This window comes from Drosophila pseudoobscura, chromosome 4 (assembly GCF_009870125.1).
Source record: "Drosophila pseudoobscura strain MV-25-SWS-2005 chromosome 4, UCI_Dpse_MV25, whole genome shotgun sequence".
Lineage (NCBI taxonomy): Eukaryota > Metazoa > Arthropoda > Insecta > Diptera > Drosophilidae > Drosophila > Drosophila pseudoobscura.
In genome coordinates, this window is record NC_046681.1 from 13033877 (window position 1) to 13053043 (window position 19167).

General features: G+C 46.6%; 6 protein-coding genes across 7 annotated transcripts; 4 read left to right on the forward strand and 2 right to left on the reverse strand.

Annotated features, from left to right (window-relative positions):
- Positions 1-271: 271 nt before the first annotated feature.
- On the forward strand, positions 272-6772 carry LOC4817871 (uncharacterized). Its single transcript, XM_015179876.2, has 10 exons — positions 272-815; positions 1907-2037; positions 2099-2286; positions 2351-3617; positions 3684-3789; positions 3853-4667; positions 4734-5475; positions 5544-5734; positions 5793-6268; positions 6330-6772. The coding sequence occupies exons 2-10, from the start codon at positions 1967-1969 to the stop codon at positions 6548-6550; spliced, it is 4077 nt and encodes a 1358-aa protein (XP_015035362.2). The 5' UTR covers positions 272-815; positions 1907-1966; the 3' UTR covers positions 6551-6772.
- On the reverse strand, positions 6669-7744 carry Dpm1 (Dolichyl-phosphate mannosyltransferase subunit 1). The gene is made up of 3 exons (XM_001357270.4): positions 7570-7744; positions 7298-7508; positions 6669-7227 (listed from the first exon to the last, which is right to left on the reverse strand). The coding sequence occupies exons 1-3, from the start codon at positions 7671-7673 to the stop codon at positions 6817-6819; spliced, it is 726 nt and encodes a 241-aa protein (XP_001357306.2). The 5' UTR covers positions 7674-7744; the 3' UTR covers positions 6669-6816.
- A 172-nt stretch (positions 7745-7916) lies between these two features.
- Positions 7917-13947, forward strand: LOC4817913 (centrosomal protein of 104 kDa). 2 transcript variants are annotated; one of them, XM_015179872.2, is made up of 8 exons: positions 7917-8138; positions 10230-10397; positions 10469-11579; positions 11828-11966; positions 12029-13044; positions 13107-13252; positions 13315-13416; positions 13481-13947. In XM_015179872.2, the coding sequence occupies exons 1-8, from the start codon at positions 8099-8101 to the stop codon at positions 13621-13623; spliced, it is 2865 nt and encodes a 954-aa protein (XP_015035358.2). In that variant the 5' UTR covers positions 7917-8098; the 3' UTR covers positions 13624-13947. The 2 variants fall into 2 exon arrangements, with proteins under 2 accessions (XP_015035358.2, XP_001357304.2); XM_001357268.4 differs by having other exon boundaries at positions 7918-8138; positions 11852-11966.
- On the reverse strand, positions 8711-9800 carry LOC4817914 (cytochrome b561 domain-containing protein 2). Its single transcript, XM_033380768.1, has 3 exons — positions 9566-9800; positions 9250-9442; positions 8711-9174 (listed from the first exon to the last, which is right to left on the reverse strand). The coding sequence occupies exons 1-3, from the start codon at positions 9728-9730 to the stop codon at positions 8846-8848; spliced, it is 687 nt and encodes a 228-aa protein (XP_033236659.1). The 5' UTR covers positions 9731-9800; the 3' UTR covers positions 8711-8845.
- Positions 13948-14920: 973 nt separating the features above from the next.
- On the forward strand, positions 14921-18536 carry LOC4818055 (ethanolaminephosphotransferase 1). Its single transcript, XM_001357267.4, has 5 exons — positions 14921-15359; positions 15508-15576; positions 15658-16280; positions 16348-16528; positions 17389-18536. Exons 1-5 carry the CDS (start codon positions 15282-15284, stop codon positions 17710-17712), a joined length of 1275 nt encoding a protein of 424 aa, XP_001357303.2. The 5' UTR covers positions 14921-15281; the 3' UTR covers positions 17713-18536.
- On the forward strand, positions 16580-17351 carry LOC26532093 (uncharacterized). Its single transcript, XM_015179875.2, has one exon. The coding sequence runs from the start codon at positions 16777-16779 to the stop codon at positions 17242-17244; it is 468 nt and encodes a 155-aa protein (XP_015035361.1). The 5' UTR covers positions 16580-16776; the 3' UTR covers positions 17245-17351.
- Positions 18537-19167: the final 631 nt, after the last annotated feature.

Sequence of the window (19167 nt, forward strand, 5' to 3'; positions counted from 1 at the left end):
GAGGGGTATGCCTTCGATAATAGTAAACATTATTTTAATAATTTAAAAATAATATAATTGTCTATTTTTCCTAGTATGTACATTCCACATGTAGGTTTTTATCATATACAAAATATATCATGAAAAAAGTATTCATTTGGAAAAACCAACATTAATATTATTAAAAATCTATAATTAACCAATATTATTGAAAAATTGTGCATTAATTTTAACAAAGATTTCCCTTTTATCCCTTTCGCATTAAGAATTTCTGCATATTGCTCTAGCCCTACCTGTAACGGTAATTTTCGGAAAGCATTTTTCGGCTGCTTTTTATGGCGCTTTTTCCAAACGGGGGTTGTGCTTGTGCAGCCCTCGCAGCAGAGCTTTTATGAGAGCATTGAAAAAGCTTTCACTATACGCTCGCTCGCTGGCATACAATTTTCCATCACCGCTCACGGGCAGAAGCAGAAGCAGTGAAAACGCACAGCACCGAGCACCGACGACTACGCACAGAGCCACGGGAAAAACTATCCAAAGCGCGCACAAGCAAATACAAAAAATACAAAAGAAAAAAAACGCCAGTAAAACACGCACACACACTGAAAAAGTAGACACTTTTTTAGACGAAAATGTCTTCGGGGCAGCAAGAGTGTAACAAACATTTTGATTAAGCAATTAATTGAGCAAAGTGCAAGTGCAGTGGGTGGAAAATGTTTTAGATTCGGTTCGCTTACGGGTTCGGGTTCGGGTACGGGAACGGGAACGTGCTCGGGGTCGGGTACGGGTACGAGTACGGTACGGCGGGGGCGCATGTGAAAAGCGCGTAAAGAAAAGTAAGTGCCAGAAATTTGTGTATTAAAATAAATCAACTAACCAACTAAACGATGCATACACACACACACACACACACCGCGATTAGTGTATGTACGCCCGAGAGTGTATAGTTCTCTGTGTGAGTGGGGCATCTGCAAAAGAAAGGGAAAAAGCGGAAGGTTTGATAAATTAATTGATATTGAACCATTTCGAAATACATCTGCGACAAAATGTCGAACTAGCAGATGCAAAAAAGAAACGTATACAAGTATCTCTCTTCTGTGTATATAGGGAAATGTATTTTTAGCCACTGTGAAAGAATTTAAATTGAATGCGAAAGACATAAAATTATGTGTGTGTCTGTCCGAGCGATTGAACATATTTTGATATCCAATAAATACTTGATATCCAACTACAAAAAAAAGAACATATTTAGCATCTATAGGGATTTCGAAAGAAGGACAGACAGAGAGCGACAGACGTCAGTGCGATGAGCGAGAGAGGGAGAGAGGGAGCTCGCGCGTCAACAATTTTCAAGCGTGTACACAAAAATCCAGCCAAGCGCATTGCCCGCAATAAATCCGAGACGAGACCCAGACCCAGACCAGCCGACAGACCCACCACCCAGCCACCCAACCACCCAACCACCCATCCACCCAACCAGGCCAGCCCGGCCACTTGATTAACGCCAATGCCAATTCAAACGCAGAAAATCTCTATAAAGTTCAGTTCCAGCATAGCAGAGAGCATGCGTTCTACCTGCCTGAGCTTTCGCTCTCTCCACCGCTCTCTCGGGCTCTCTGCGCCTCTCTCACAGGATGGCAAGACTTTGTTTTTGTCATTGACCTGTTGTGGGAAAAGATATGCCAATCCATCAAATATGTATGGAAAAAAGGATTTTCAATGAAAACGTAAGATTTTCAAATGTTGATAAATCTCAGGTATGTCAGATTTATCAGCAAGGACTTAATCGATATGGGGGGAGCACCACCGAAGGTAACAACTAGTTCTCTGTGCATGAATTCTTAACAGCTGTGAGATATATCTAACGATCCATTAATCAATCAAGGAGAGCATATTCTGAACATCCTTTTATGGCTACTCATTGCAGGACATCCATAGTCAATTTTAAGTTAACTAGAATCAAACAGAGGCTTCACTCCGTCAAATCATGGGCAACGTGTGCAGTTCCGGTCAGAAGAAAAAGAAGGACAAGGACAGTGGCTCCGAGAAGTCCGATGAGTGAGTGACTTCCGCATGCCTACGCTATAAGAAAATCCAACCTAATTTATTCTGCTTCCAGTTCCCCACCTTACCAGGAGGCAGACAAGAAGGATATACTGATATCCAATGATATGGGCAATGAGAAGCGAGCCCCACTAGCCGCTGTGGAGGCTCTGCCAGAGACGACCCCAGCGCCAGAGGCCAATGGCAATCAGACACAGTCGGCAGCACAGCCGGCTCAGGCAAAGCCCGGTGCCACGGAAAAAGGTAAGTAGGGAGGACGATCGGCGGAACTTTGGAGAGGCGATCATACTGATACTGTATTTGTTAGACTCCAACACCACCACACCGCAGGGGGCGCTGGCGCCCAGCGATGTGGCCAATGCCAATCCGAGCATGGGAAATCTCAGCATGCTCCAGGGCAAACCCCCGCCTGGCCGTAAGATCGAGCGGGACAAGAAGATTGTCATCTATATACTGGCTGACAACAGCACCGAGTACAAGAAGCATAAGCGCGTCATCTACAGCCTGTACAAACATTTCAAGAGCAAGTGCCAAAGCAGGGGATTCGACTTCATCATTGCCGATGTCCATGACAGCGAGGAGCATATTGAGCAGACCAACGGCAATGCCAAGAAGGATTTCTCCCGCCTGCAGGAGGTCAAGAGGTGGACGCAGACCCCGCTGGAGGCCCAGGGCGGCCATGAAGAGGCCGCCAATTGCCTGTGCGAGATATCGCGCCATTCTGCCGGAGCGTATATCATACCCGTGCTCTTCCTGGGCTCCACCCTGGGCACACCGATGCTGCCGCTGACGATCGAGAGTCAGGACTTCACTTCGGTGCTGGGTACCGCCAGCGATGCCGAAAAACTGCTTCTCGAGAAGTGGTACACCATTGACAATTCTTACCAGCCGATGTGCCATCGCCTTTACACACAGCAGATCGACCCGTACTCCACTCAGGCGAACGGGGAGCTGAACGAGCTGCTTGCCGTGCTGCTGCGCCTCTTCTCGGAGGACGTCAAGGACTCCTATCTGACCACGGTGGTGGAGCAGGAGATCAACAATACGGTGCTGATGAGCCAGGAGCTTGCCAAGCGCTGCATATGGATACAGACGGGTGCCCACTACTCCCGGGCGCCGGAGAATGCCAGCCAGCTGGAGCTGGAGGTGCTGCGTCGCATCACCCGCATCTATGCGGAGCTCAAGAGTCAGCTGTGCGAGAAAAATCTGATTCGCCTGCTGCCCACCATGAACATCCTGGACGAGGAGCTGTCGGCCGTTATCGAGAGTCTGCTGGACAAGTCGCTGGCCGCCATCTTCGAGGAGCATCAGCAGAAGAGCAGTATACCCTACAACACGCTGGGCGTGGACAGGGTCCTGCTCGAGGAGCTCCAGCTCATCGGCCACTACTCCAAACTGCTTGCCCAAAACTCTGCCAATTTCGACATCATGAACGATGTGAAGCGCTACATACGCGACTCCAACGCTCAACCCCTGGTCGTGTCCGGCGATCGGGGGAGTGGCAAGAGTGTGCTCGTCTCCAAGATAATGGAAAATGTGCATCGCTGGAAGCCAGAGGCCCAGCTGATATTAAGGTAGGCCCAGTACCAATATCATGATCAGGGCCAAGCTCCTACTAACATTTCCACATTCCACAACAGATATGCCAACCTTAGTGCTCGCTCATCGGATCTCACCTCGCTGCTGGGTTCCATGGCCAATCAGATGTCGGTGCTGGAGACGGGCCAACAGTGCCAGGTGCCACACGTAAGTAAATGAACAGCTTGAATAATCGAGAGTTATCATCTGAAAAATCCATTCCATCCACAGACCCTCGAGGGCTATGCCGGAGTCATTCGGGATATTCTGGCACGCCAGCAGCGCCTCTTTGTCCTCATAATCGATGGAGTGGACGAGCTGCAGCGTGATGCGGCATTGGACTGGCTGCCACTGCAGCTGGGCAACTCGAAGCTCATCCTGACCGTCAGCGAGCTGGAGGCAGAGCAAAAGGGGGAGGAGGCGGAGCAGGATGAAGATTCCTTTGATATGCTCGGCGCGCTGGCGCAGCTGGGCATACCGCAGCGCTGCTTTCTGCGCCTACGCCAGTTTACTGAGCGCCAGTGGCACGATATACTCAGCTCCGGAGGCGGCGACTTCTACGCGGCCAACGGAGCCCTCAAGTTGCCCGACGAATGGAAATCGCTGCACGGCAAGACGCCCTACCATGCCAAGTCGCTGTGGTGGCTGGCATGGCTGGGGCATGTGGCGCAGCCGATCAGTGAGATCGGCGACATCTCCAGTCGGATACTGCAGGTGCTGGAGACGAAGTTTTCGGCGGATCAGGTGGAGTTGCTGCTGCTGATAGTGCGGCTGTCGCCGTGGGGCATCAGGGAGAGCGACTGCCTGGGTGTTTTCCAAAAGATGACGCAGCTGGAGGCGCAGGTCGCCTTCAAGATATGGTCCAAGTTCTGCTGGCTGATGGGACCAATGCTATTAGGTCTTAAGAATATTAGGATAGCTGACAGAAGCTTTGGACGTGCCGTCCTGGCGAGGTATGCGCAGAAGCAGTGGCTGGTACATGAAGCGCTGCGGGACTACTTCGATCGGCAGGACAGCGAGTTCAAGGGTAGCCAGGGTGCCAACACGTAAGTTTCCAGGCTCTTGCACACACAGGATTCGCCTTCTGTTATATCAAGAATCTCACATTGCAGCTACAATTACCAGAAGTACTTAAAACTGCCTTATCATCACTTCTGTGCCGTGATTGAGGACAAGCCGGCGGCGCACAAGATCGACATACTCTTCAATTGCTTTTACTTTACGGACCTCCAATGGATTGCCAACAAGGTGCATGCCACTGGGCCGAATCATCTGATGCACGACATCCTTCATGCCGAGTGGCTAGCCTCCGTTGGCAGCGATGGATCCACCGGCTATGTGCATATCAATTTCCTCAAACAGTTTGTCGTCCAGTATCTGCACGAGCTGAGCTACGACGGCCAACAGTTCTATACGCTTATGAAGTACTATCTGAAGACGAGCTTTAGGGAGTCGCCCGCCCTCAAGGACGATCAGAAGATACGCTCCTGGTGGGAGTACACCAATGAGCTAGAGTTTGCCTTCCTCGAGATACTCAATGCGGACCTAGACACCGAGAATGGCAACGAGAGGCCAGAGCAGGCCGATGGTGCTGGTGACAGCGATGCTCCGGCTGTTGCTCCTGTCAAGGGCTACGATCTGCTGATGAATCTACCCCAGCCGGGCTGCTATGTGGCCTCTATGTGCACGGAACGGGCCGAGATCTGCATCTGGGATGTCAAGAACTGCTGTCGCATCAGAGAGCTCCAGGGCATACAGCAGCCGACGGCGATGTGTCCCGTTGGCAGCTACGAGGCGGCAGTGCTTTGTCGCCGCGAGATTCGTGTCATCAATCTTGATGAGGGAAAGTTTAAGGTGAGTCTTTCATCTGAAATCTTTACTCAAAGTCGTGTGATTGATGATGCGCTCCTTTCCGTGATCAGGTCACACTCAAGGGCGTGATGAACCAGAAGATGCCCTACTTCGGTCTTCATGATCAGAATCATTTGGTGTGCCTCTCTCGTAATCGGATGTACGTGAATCTCATGAATCTTGATTCGGGGGATTGTGTGACCACCTTTAAGGCTGGCGAAGATCGTTTCCTCAACTCCTTGCTGGTCTCCGGAGATGGGCGGTAAGTGGTATACGTTTGAATCGTTTGAATCTTGAGTGGAAACATTATTTATCTGCAGCATCCTTGTCTGTGGCGATGAGACACAGAAGCCCTTCCCTCTGCTCGTCTGGCATCTGTCGCAGCGGAAGCTGCTCTACGATCTCCGCATACCCCACCATGACTTTATGACCTCACTCTCGGCCATTACCCATGAGGGTTCCTATGTGTGCGTGGTGGCCAAGGAGCTGAATGAGCCGACAACACCGAACTTCATTGTGGTGTATGATCTTCAGAGTGGAACTCTGTTCAAGAAGTGGAAGCCAAGCTGCAATACCGTCTCCCTGGCCATATCGCAGCTGAATGCCTGTGTTATAGCTGGTCTAGAAGATGCCAAAATAGTCATCTGGGATCTGGTCACAGGCAACTGCAAGTCCACTTTGATTGGCCACAATGCACCGGTGACTTTCTTGAAACTGGATCCACTCGGCAAGGTGCTGGTCTCCTATGACAAGGAGGGACGCGACAGTGCCATACGCATGTGGGAACTGAACTCAGGTGGGTCTTTGTCTTTACAATTTCTTATGCAGTTTTTCTACATTGCTCATTTTTGTGGCAGCCAAATCGCTGGCAGTTTTCAAGCCACCCGCGCAGGTGAGCACCTGCGAGATACTGCCCAACGGAGCCTATGTCGTTCTGGCCCTCAAAGATCGCAATGCTCTGCTTACGTTGGCGCTGAAGAACTACGGCGGCGGCTCCGGCGACGCTCTAGAGGATGACTGTGGCACATTGTATGGCAATCCAGATAACCAGCACAAAGTTTTCGACTTGAGTAATTAAATTAAATCAATTAAAGTTAGTTATCATTATTCAAATTATAAATGAAGCTCCTCCTACAAGAAAGGAAACCAAAGGAAAACAGAATTTTGAACTATTATAAATACGGCAAACAAATTTCTCATGCATAATTCATTAGTTGTATGTAAAATTCTTTAAACAAATCTTACCAAATGTACAAACAATGCAAAGAAAATCCAAAGAAATTATTAATTTAAAAATCCACTCAGTCCGGCGCATGTTTCATTTATGGTCTCTTGACTTCTTGCTTATGTAGTAGCAAACAGATACAACAGATTCTTAGCAAATTGAACGATCTCGGTGCCACCCAGCTTGGATGTACCATAGATGCGATCCACGAATGTGATGGGCACCTCGGCAATGGTGTAGCCGTGTTGTCGCGCTCGTACCAACATTTCCATTTGAAATACGTAGCCCTTCGACACGCAGCTCGCGATGCACTTTTCTAGGACATCCTTTTTGTAGAGTCGGAATGAGCCGGTCAGGTCACTGGCATTGGGGCGCAGCAGAACCTGCGAGAGGTAGTTGGCGCCGCGTGAGATGAGCTTGCGCTTGAAGTCCCAGCCATAGACGCCGCCTTCTCCGGCATAACGAGTGCCCGAAACTATGTCATAGTCGCCCTTCTGTTGCAGCTCGATGAACTCCGGTATAAACTTGGGCTGTGTGGGGTTAGATTCGTTTACACTTTCACGTACACGTCACACGGAGGGTGGTGTTATCTATGCTCACATGATGACTCAAATCCGCATCGATGATAATTATAAAATCTCCAGTGGCATGTTTAATACCATGAATATAGGCTGTTCCCAAGCCCAGCTTGGAGCCACGTGGCCGGAGGATAATCTTATCCTCGCCGTAGATACTCTGCAGATCCCTGGCCACATCCAATGTACCGTCCGGACTGCCATCGTCTATCACAATCACCTCGTATTCGTAGCCGCTGCACAGAGAGAGTGAACTTTGTAAATGCTGTTTTAGACCGTTTTGGCACAACTACTCACCTGGCCTTCATGTATTTCACAATCAGCCAGATTATAATTGGTAAATTGTCCCTTTCATTGTAGGTGGGCAGCAAAATGCTGTATTTGTGGGCATTTGTTGGCATTTTCAAGCCGTGTAAATAAAATTCTTGAGCCAATTAGAGCAGTGTTGGAAACTGGCTGTGCCAAACAGCTGACCGCCTAAAAATGTATCGATATGTCTATATCGTGTTTTAACAGAATTAAAGAAAATTGTTGTTAAAAACAATGCATTATAATATAAACAGTAAAACACAAAAATGGCAGAAGCTTTACAAATTAAAAACTGTTCTAAACTTAAATTTTGTCCCGAAATTGCGAAAACATCGAGTATCGATAGCACCATCAATTGTTTTTGCAGCTCTACAGCACTGGCCGTCTGCTCTAGGGTCGTGATTGTTTTAAGTTTTTTAAAATTATTAAACGTTATTTATAAAGTCTGCCGTGTGCGCCTGGTCGTGGCGGTGTGCATGTCCCGCAACATAGTTTCGTGTGATTTTAAATCGTCAGAATGGCCAAGAAAATACCATTTAATGTAGTATTTGCCTCAGGTAAACAAGCGGCGCCATGGAATACTCCCAAGCATAACAATTCATTTTACCTGCTATACTTTCTTAATATAATTTTGTTTATTTTGTGTTTTGTTATATGATTTTTTTTTCTTTCATTTTGTTTTAGCGACTGCTGCTGTTCTGCATGTAAGCATCCGTTCACCGCCCCGCCCCCTTTAACCGTGTCGTATTCGCATTTGGGTGCACTTGAGAAATCAATACAGCACGCAAAAACTATGTGCGTCTGGTTCAGAGGGAAGTTAGATATTAAAGAGAATTTCAGATAGACTTAAAGACATTATGGAAACCAGATTAGTTTGGGGAGTGGGGAACCAAGGCAAATTTAAAATGCCACAGTTCCAGATAATTTGTTATGGAACCTTGCACAAAGAATCGAGATAGCTAGCTACCAACTATACCCTAGATCAAGTCTAAACATGAAAAAGAACTACCTTGTGTTTTGTTTCTTATAAAAAATTGAGTGACATTAGCTTTGAAAGGGTCTAAACCCACTGCAACCACCATATATCATGGTCATTTTGACAGATTGTCATAATATGTCTGGCTCTTTCGGTGTCTGCATATTCAATTAGAGATGCGGACATGGATTTACTATTGGCACTGGGCCAAGCGTTTTATTTTGATAGATACTCCCAAATAGCCTCCGTAGCCTTTCCCTTTGCCTTCAGCAGATGTGACAGAGTTATTTACTTGACCTTCTCCTGCTTTTTCTGCCGCCTATACTTCAGCTTGCTCAACAGCGATGAAACGGGGGAAATGATGGTCAAAACATAGACCAACGATGTGACCAGCATCATGCCGGGAATGAAGTCATTGTCCACATGTTTCGTGAAGAATTTCGAGTAGTAACCCAGGTAGATGGCTCCCATGCCCAGGGAATAGGTGACCAGGCCGAACAGATTGTGGCGGAAACGCAGCTCCGAGGGGGGGAACAACTTTAGGGCCAACTTTGGCTGGAAATAGTTGGCCAGACCACCCACAATACTGGCGGCGCAAAAAAAGGTAGCAGCAGAGCCTGCAGCACAAGAAACATACATCGATTAGCGCCAACAAGTCAATGAGACACAAAGTTTAACCGAAAGCCACTCACCAACTCTCCCATGCCAGGTGTTGAAGTGAACCTCCTTGTTGGAGAACTTGCCCAGGCCCCCCAGTAGGACCATTGCGCCGCCGATGATTTGCAGAATGCCATGGAAACGCGACTTGTTGCGGTGTGACAGCCAGCGGGTGATGGGGTTAACCTTATAGTGGGACATCATGGCCTGGGCGATAAGGACGTGGAACTGTCCCAAGAGAAGTGAACAGAATAATTAGTTGGATCGATAAGATAATCGCTGATATGACGGCATGTCCACTTTGAAAAGTGGTCATTATAGTGTTCAGGTTCTTGTCAAGGTGGTACTCACACCAATTCCGGTCATAAACATGTGCATTGCCGTATCCTTGAAGTCCAGGCTGCGGGCCAGGACAAAGAAGAAGGTGGCCACCAAGAAGATCAGCATATGATTAATGCTGTTCAAGAGACTTTGTACCTGCAGCCAGGCGGTGGCTCCGGTGGATCCCTCTGCCATGATTTTTTGCTTAAATTTGTTGCGCAGAGCGACTAAAGAGCGACTAAATCCACACAAGGCTGGCACGTTGCTTAAATACAAAACAGAACAAACAATTTGGAAGTGAGTTCGAAGAGAATTGTCGCCATTCCGACGATTGGATACCCTCTAACCAGATTAATATGTAGAACAAAGCCCACGCGGACTATCTAAACAACGCTAATTATATAGATACTCGATGGGATCAGTACATAACAGCCAAGGTATATTGTAGTACCACAATCCAAGGGACGAAAAACGGACATGCAGCAGTGACTATGAACAAACGAACATACCCTTGCACTCCATTTGTAATTTGTACAGAAAGAGCAGAGAGATAAGCGTTTTTAGGTGTGCGTGGCTCACACTAAGAGAGAGGCACTAAAGAGAGCGTACTCTTCGAGCAGCTGTTGAGCTGCTCAGCCGCTCTCCCGTCGACTGCACAGTAATGCTGACTTTGAAATTTTGTTGATATTTTTAGATGAGGATGTCAACTTTCCGGCCAGCGAACTGAATACACATGGACCCACTGTGCACGGCTGGAGGAGTACGGTGGACGGCAGCTTGACCACGCATGATATAATTCTACGTTTCCAGCAGCCGGCGAAGATCTACCGCATACAACTGCTAGCCCACCAGTATCTCATACGTAAGTTGAAGTGCAAAGTTTTCTTATGAAGGAACGGAACGGAACTGATGATATTCTCTTTCCATCGACAGCTGAGAAAGTTGAGCTCTGGCTGCACTATTCACCCAAGTCTTTGCCCAGCACCCCGTCGTCGCAATACTTTGATTTCCTTGGTTTTGTGGCTCTGGCCGATAATGCCAACACAAACTACAAGTCCCGGGAGCTGCAGAGCGTTACCGTCACGCCGAGGCGGGGCACACATCTGAAGCTGCGCCTCATCGGATCCCAAGACAATGAGTACAACAGAACGGGGCAGATCTCTCTGCTGGCCGTCAATGTGCTGGGCGAGGACCTGGACGTGGGCACTGGTAGCAATGGCAACGGCAACGGGAATGGCGAGGATCACATTGGCAGCGAGGCCCCACCCCTGGACACGGCCACCGGGGAATTGGCGCTGGCCTCCATTTGTGATGACCTGCTCTTCTCCATGTACGTGGAGGAGTCCATTGTGAAGTACATTAGGGAACTGGAACAGCGTAAAACTCTGGCGGTCAGCTCGGAAAGATTTGAATACGCCCGGAAGCTGAAGCTCTGCATGACAGCACTGCGGACGGCGGGAGAGCGTTTGGGACGCTATTCGCTGGCCAAAAGACAAGCGGTGCAGCAGGAGGACTTCACTACAGCCAAGCTAAGGAAGGAGCAGATGGAAATGTATCGAGCATCTGTTCTCAGGCAGCTGCAAGTGCAGCAGCTCCTGGAGTCCCAGGGCGTCCAGAGCACGAATGATCAGAGCTGTGAGATCTATGCCGGAGGAAAGCCCAGTCTGCCGCCAGCTCCGAGCCTTCAGGAAGTAGCTCACGCCTTGGCTGAGGCGGCCCTAAGTCCCAAGAGCATTACCAGCCAGAGTCAGGACGATAAATCTTCGACAGACGGTTCTTTGGGACAGGCTAGCAATGAGAGTGTGGTGGCCGTGCCAGCGTCATCTGTCCCAGCCCCAACAGTACCATCAGCCCTGCATGCCACGCCCACACATACTGGTGGTTGGCGGAAGTCCCATGACGAGATACCTCAATCGCCGCGCCTACCATCGCGCCACAGTTCGCCCATGTGCAGCCGGCAGGGATCCCTGCGGCGACGCAACAAGAGTGTTCCGCGCAACTCATACGAGGACTACGAGGAGCGCGCCATACCTACATTAAGACAGTGAGTAACGCAGTGCAACTTTATTATAGGCAATTCTTGTGCGTAGATAAGGTTTAAACAAATAACTGTCAATACTTTAGATATCTATCGATGTGTTGCATGATAGACCATCGAGAGTCGATGTTTTGAAATCTTTTGTTGATTGATGTACGTTTTACTTTCTTTTTTCTAATGCGTTTCTAACCGTAAACGTAAACTGTAAACCGTAAACCTTGCCATTCCGTAACCACAAAACAAAAATCGTTAAGTTCAAATACTAATGAATTTTTAAGGGAGTGCCAAGGCAATGCCCTGCTGGAAGCCGATCCAAACCGGGGACGTTCGCGCCTCAACGATCGCGAACGTCGCCAGGCAGCCCTTCCCATTCTGGTCTTTGGCAGTGAGCTGGTAAGAATATTTTCACCCACGACAATTCAGAAAACATTATTTAAGTTAAATGTTTCGTTTAGGTGGAGCAATTCTATTCGCGGCAGTTTCAGGATCGAGAGGATGGTTTGATGAGACTGCGAAACTTTCTAAAGGAGCTGGAGGTGGTAGAGGTACCCAGCAATGAGCACGCAGCCAGTCCGAATAAGGTGGCACGCAGTGCTGCCCTGCTGCTTCATCGAGCCGTGCGAGACGCAGTCTATTCCGTCTTTAGCCAGGCCACAGAAACGGTCCGCGTCCTGTTTCTGGAATATGTGCCAGGACGTGTGTCGCCCAGTGAGGTTGCACGCTGTGTGGACCGCCTGCTGCCCGAGCTGCTGGCCAAGTCCGGCGATCCTTCGGCCCGCCTGCACACCCTGGCCCAGCACACCATACTCAGCATTGCCGCCTGTCCGGAAGTAGCCGAGCAGAGTCTGGTGGCTCCGGCCCTCTCACGCAGCGTAGGCTCCGGCACCCATCAGCGTTTGGCCATGAGCCGCCTTCAAATGCTCGAGCAGTTGGTGCACACCCAGGGCATCAGCACGGACAAGCACAGTGGACTGACCTGCCGGGCACTCTCAGAATGCGGCTGTTCTGGTATCCATCATCCAGCCGAGCCCGTGCGCAAGGTGGCAGAACGCATTCTCCTACTTGTCTACAAGATCAATCCTCGCATGGTGCGCAAGCAGCTGCCTCCCGACGACGACATCACTCGTCGCAATCTCCTCTACAGACAACTGTTCACCGAATTTGACAAGCTGGACCTGGACCGCAAGCAGGAGCTGCTCGAGGCCAGCAAATATGTGGGGGGACACAGTTCCGGAGATGCAGCCACTCCACCGACAGACAAGCCCACAACCAGCTCGGATGCCTCGCGTCTGCTTAAGAGTAAAAGCGGCCAGGGGCTGGGCCTTGCTGCCAGTTCCAGCAACGGATATGCCAGTTGCAACGGAAAACAGCAATACAATGAGCAGCTGAAACGTTCCATGCTATCCGCATCGAATTCTCGAAAGGGGTCTGCCTCCAATTCGGAATCCACCGAGGACAACACACCCAAGATGTACGTAATGAGAGCTGCCTTTCCTTTTTTTAAGTGGTAATACATAGATCTTATTCTTTCAGACATTGTCCTTTTTGTAACTGGTCGTGTGCTGGCAGTGATGCCACCCAACTGGATCGACACTACTGGAAGGCCTGTCCGTTTCTCACCAAGTGCCCACAATGCAGTCAAGTGCTAGAGGTAGCTGCGCTCAACTATCACCTGACTAGTAAGTAAAAGAAACCAGACATCCATCGGATCCAATGGGTTGATATTCATTTTATTGCACAGCGGAATGCGATGCCAAGGAGAGTTATGTGGTCTGCACCCGCTGTACGGAATCGGTGCACAAGCAGCTCTACGAGCTGCATCAGATGGAGGATTATTGTCGTGGTAAGAATGCGCATTTAACCAGTCTATTACGATCGTTTAATATTGATAATGTTACGCTCTTTAGAACTGAAAACTGGTGCGGCTCGGTGTCCACTCTGCCATGACGATGTGCACTTACCTGTGGATGGCGGCTGGAAGTTGCATCTCCTTAGCGCCGCCGGGTGTCCCGGGAATATACGCAAAAAAAATCCAAAGAAATCAAACTGAATCTAAGTCAATCTACTCGATTAATCGGCATATGTAGCGAATTTACTAGAGCAACTATACTAATCAGGATGCGTACTATAAATATATACACAAGTTCCAGCTGCAGTGGCGTTAAGCGTTATTTAAATCAATTTGTTTTAAGACCCTAAATTTCTTTTAGACACATTTTGTTATGGGAATTAGTTAATTCAAAGATACAATTAGTTTATATGTAGTTTCTTTTGTATGTTTTTTACGCAATGTGATTTGTTAAGTAACCTAACACGAATTTTTGAAACGTCCTTACAATAAATACAGCCCATCCAAAAAGTTTTAAATCAAAAATTGGGATTTTCCATTCGGCGATAACTAATCGCCAGTTGAATAAGTTGTCGGGTAGGTATTCTGCCAATTAATGTGAATAAATTATTTTGCATACAAGTCCAGCAAATAAAATACATCGATATTAAAATAAAACTACATGAAAGGCAAATTAATTAACAATTGTTAATCCCGCGACATGGGCAACATTCTGCATACCCTAGGGAAAAGGATATTATAGAAATCCAATGAATGCCGAAACAAGTCAGACCAAGAATAAGTATCGGGATCGAGATACATACATATGTACATATGTATCTATATTCATATATATAGGAATCTATCAAATGACTAAATAGGTCTAAGACATGTCAAACTGTGAAACTCATTAGAAATGTTCAAAATAAGCTTGGAAAACAGAATTTTAATGTTACTTAAGTGAAATAGGGTGTAAAGAGGTCCATCCTCATAGCGGATACCTGTTGACCAGCAAGAATGACGAAAAATTCAAGGCAAACTTAAATTTTTGTACATTTTTGCGCTTTGACTTTGTTTGTTGAAATTTTATTTCAGAAAAAAAAATGCAATAAAACGGAGTAATTCAAATAAGCATATCTTGTAGAAAATTGATCTATCAATCGAATAAAATTATGTGTACAGGTATGGAAGTCCTAGCTAGCTAGAAATATCAAATCGAATATCAAAATCGAGGAATATGGTTTCCAATCCTTGACAGACAACGATTAACCCATTGTAGACCAAGTGTGTATTTTAAGATTCTACAGGAGTTATTGAAAATTGAATCAATATAACGCACTTCAGTTGAAAGATATTGTGGTTTTTTTAAGTTCAGAAGAAATGGCATGCATCTATGAGAACATCTTACATACACCATTACATTCCGCCATTTACCTCAAGTCGTTGAGCTGTTTAAATCGAGGGGGGGGCTTAATGGGCTATTTTTCGGTATATTTTTAAAATGAGGCGGTATATTTTTGAGGGTCAGACCGTATATTTGATCGATAAGCCCGATCTGGCCACACTGCAGCCGGCGGCAGCATAGTTTTTTTTTGCAATAAATAACAATTTTTAAAAACAATAAAAATGCGAGCTGAACCGGAGCCTGCGCTATAGTTATTTCAATTCGTTTTCACTCGGTGTACGGTGCAAATCTTTACAAAAATGTGCTAAAAATCATTTAATTAACATCAGGCGCTGCTATTATCAAACCCCACTCCACTCCGCCGCTTCTCTCAGCGTCTTGGCTCGCGTGTTTTCCGAGTAGATTAAAATAGTTTAGATTCCCGATTTGGTACTACCCTGCCCGCACGTGCGTCACGCCACCCAAGACCCATAAAATGCACGAATTATTCAAGAGAATTATGGATTACAAATACCTGAGCCGGTCGCAAATCAACGGATTCGACAACTATAAGGTAGGTAGAGAATGTGAAGAAGGATGGATCAAAACCAGTTCTTTATAGACCATCTATTTATAGTTCGTGTACCTGATGAACATACGAAAGCATTGTAATATCATTCTCATTAACCATTTCTGTACGCTTATGTACATATTTCTTACAGTACAGCGCCATAGACACCTCCCCTCTGAGCCAGTACGTAATGCATCCATTCTGGGATTGGCTCGTCAAGGTTGGTAGCCAACAGGCATTGCTTGATTACAAAAAAATCAATATTTTTAATCGACTAATGCCTCTTGACGGCCTATTTCAGTTCTTCCCGCGCTGGTTTGCGCCCAATTTAATGACGTTCCTGGGCTTCCTGTTTAGTGCCATGAACCTGGTCCTGCTCTCCTATTATGATTGGAATTTCGAGGCCAGCTCGGGGGAGGAGGACACCACCCCGATACCATCATGGGTCTGGCTGTGCACGGCAGTGAACATCTTCCTCGCCTACACTCTGGACGGGATTGATGGCAAGCAGGCGCGCCGGATCGGCCTGTCTGGGCCACTGGGCGAACTTTTCGATCATGGCCTCGACTCGTACACAGCCATGCTGATACCCACATGCCTCTACAGCATATTCGGTCGGAGCAGGGTCTATTCCGTGCGACCGATGCGAATGTACTATGTCTGCCTGACGGTCTACTTCAACTTCTTTGTTTCCCATTGGGAGAAGTACAATACGGGTATATTGTATCTCCCCTGGGGCTACGACCTCAGCATGTGGGGCAGCACTGCAATGTACTTGATCACCTGGTGGTTGGGTTTCGAGCGTTGGAAGTTCGAGCTGTCCTTGGGCTCCTACGGAACCCTGCCGTTGGGCAATGTTATGGAAGCCGTACTCCATGTGAGTGCCATGGCCAATCTCCCGCTAGTCATCATCAACGTTTACAAGTGAGACTTTAGATCTAGAGATCTTCTTAAGGCATTTAGTAATTAGTAATTCCCGTGTTTTACACAGCTCCTATGCCCAACGCACAGGCCGCCTGTTATCCCCATGGGAAGCAATCCGACCCATGTGGCCATTTGTCTCATATTTCATCATCCTGCTGCTCTGGCCATACATCTCACCCAACAACATCATGGAGACGGATCCTCGAGCCATATTCATGCTCAGCGGCACCATCTTCTCGAATGTCAGCGTAAGTCATTCCACCCCTTCACCTACTGCCATTGGCTGTTATCGAACTGTGTCGCGGGTGCGCTGAATCATATAGATAAGGGACGACGGGTGTGTCAACATCGGTTGTTAGTTGTTAGTCACTGGAGCCCCATGTGTTTACTGTCAGCGCAGTAACAGGCCTTTAATGAGCCAGTCGAATTGCCCCAAAACGACATTCATACCGACGTCAAGTCGATAAAAACACGTAAAAAACAAAAACTATTTGCAATGCCGCCCTTTTGTTGCGGTGGTCGGCGATGTGCGAATGATGCTGCACAAAAGGAGGGGCTGCAGGGACAGATGGAGGGAGATGAAGCTAAGGATACTATTTACACGACGGCCGCCGACTATGTGCGTCCGTTGACCCTCAAGTTCTACGCTCGTCACGATTGGCCGTATTTTAATTGCACTCCGGAGGAGATTCGCCAAATTCGTGAGAAGCTCGATCCGGAGTCGTTAAAGGTAGCTGGCAGACTGACGGACGCCAGGAGACAAAGCAGCAGCGAGGACGTTGTGCTAACACAGAAAGTAGATCATCCCACGGCACAGCCTATGACCGAAAATCAAATCTATGGCTGGTATCAAGATCGCGCCTATCGTTACCTAAAGCGTGATCGTGGCATCTTCGTCTTTCCACACGAGAATGATCCATATATTCAACAGATTCTAAGTAACAAATTTAACAATACTCGATAATGCCTAACCCTTGCAAGAAACTCGACAAAAAAACACGAAATAATTCCACAAATTTAAGTCTGTTTGAAGAATAATTATAATAATTAGATGTGATCCAGGCCAAAACATTTGCTTATTGTTTTTCACACTATCTCTTAATTATAGTGCCGCTTGATTGTCTCGCAAATGTCGGTGACGCGCTGCGAGGCCTGGCACTGGCAGACACCCATGTTTGCCTTCTCCCTGCTGTTGAGCATGTGGATACCGCTGCTGGAGAGGCCGCTGCTCTACCTACTGCTGATTGTGACCACACTGACCCATTGGCACTACGGGGCCAGTGTTGTCAACCAAATGTGCGACCACTTCAATCGCGTCTGCTTCACGGTGCACAAACGGCTGCCGGAAGAGGAATTCCTGAAACGGAAGAAGATGCTGCATGAACCGGAATTGCATCTGAAACCTGAGGAACCACTCAAGAAGGAGGATTAGTTGTCGGCTCCTTGTGCGCGTGCTTATGTCAAATTGTTTGCTCATTTTGTTTTCGGTCAAAAGTTCTTTTTCATGTTCTTCTGTTCATCATGGAGGCTGTTTAGTTAAACGATTTATGAGATTATGTATATTTTTTCATAGTTAGAATTTAATTTAAAAATTTGCTTGATCCTAGTATTATCCATCCTAATGTTGGAACTTGTTTTGGTCTTTTATTCAGAAATTATTTGTGTAATGCTCTCTTTCAAAAGTCGCACAATTGCAACTCTCCCTTCACTTAGGGCAGCATTTTTAGCTTTATTTGGACTTAACTATTAATCATGACAAGTGGTGTAATCCGCAGATAAGATTTGACCCAAATGTTACTCGTAAACGTATATCTGATAGGCCACAAGTTCCAGTGCATTAACTCTACTAATCGAAACCTTAACGCAACACCGAACAGACCAGTATACAACATCATCTAGGTTAGACATTTACAATTATTTTATTTCACGTATACTACTACTTAAGACCTAATTTCAAACATAAAAAAGAAAGAATTCAATGTAAATTTAAAAACCAGGTTCGCTTCCTTTGGCCTCTGATAGGTAACCGATATGTCCAGCGTTGTTTTATTCGACTAGACATAATCGAATGACTTCTATGTGCTAGCTTAATTTATTTCCATTGTTCCACTATTTTGTAATTGTTCTGCTATACACTACACTATACTGTACACATAGACACACGCAACACAGCAATATGTACTATTTCTAACAACAAATAACCGCAAAGACCTCTAATTACTTAGAAAAACAAAGGTATTTATTATTCTTAAAAAACCAACCTCAATGTCATTCAACTGTAATGTGACGTCGTCCATAGCGCCACAGCACGCTTATGGTATGAAACCTACGCCCCCACCACACCACACCCCTCTATCACATTGAGTCTAAAACAACAAGACAGTAAACAAAATAAAACACAATATGTTTAAAATCCCAAATTGTGTTTTCAGATGCCTGAGAGCTCGCTCGGTATGAGCAGTGAAATATGACTTTTATCTAGATTTCAGATCACAGAGCTAACAATTTGAGAGGTTTTCGTACCCAGCAATTCTGCTTTGAAATGCACCCAAATAGGAGTGTCGATCTGAGTAAGGATTATCATTGAAATTCCAGAATGGGAGGCATGGTTCCCTAGTAGTTGTGAATACCAAGCATATTTCTTATATGAATCACAGTGTTTTTAAGTAGTATTTTATGGTTCCTTGGCGAGACAGCTTTATGAGCAGTCAGTTTCTTTACAAAACTAATCACTTTAAAGATACCTAAACGTACCAGACATGCGCATATTTTGTTGGATACAAAATGTATATATGTAAATTGCTAAATCCATCAAATCGGATTCAAATAGTCTACATTCAATAATGAAATGCAATTATATACATATATATATATATGTCAAGCCCAT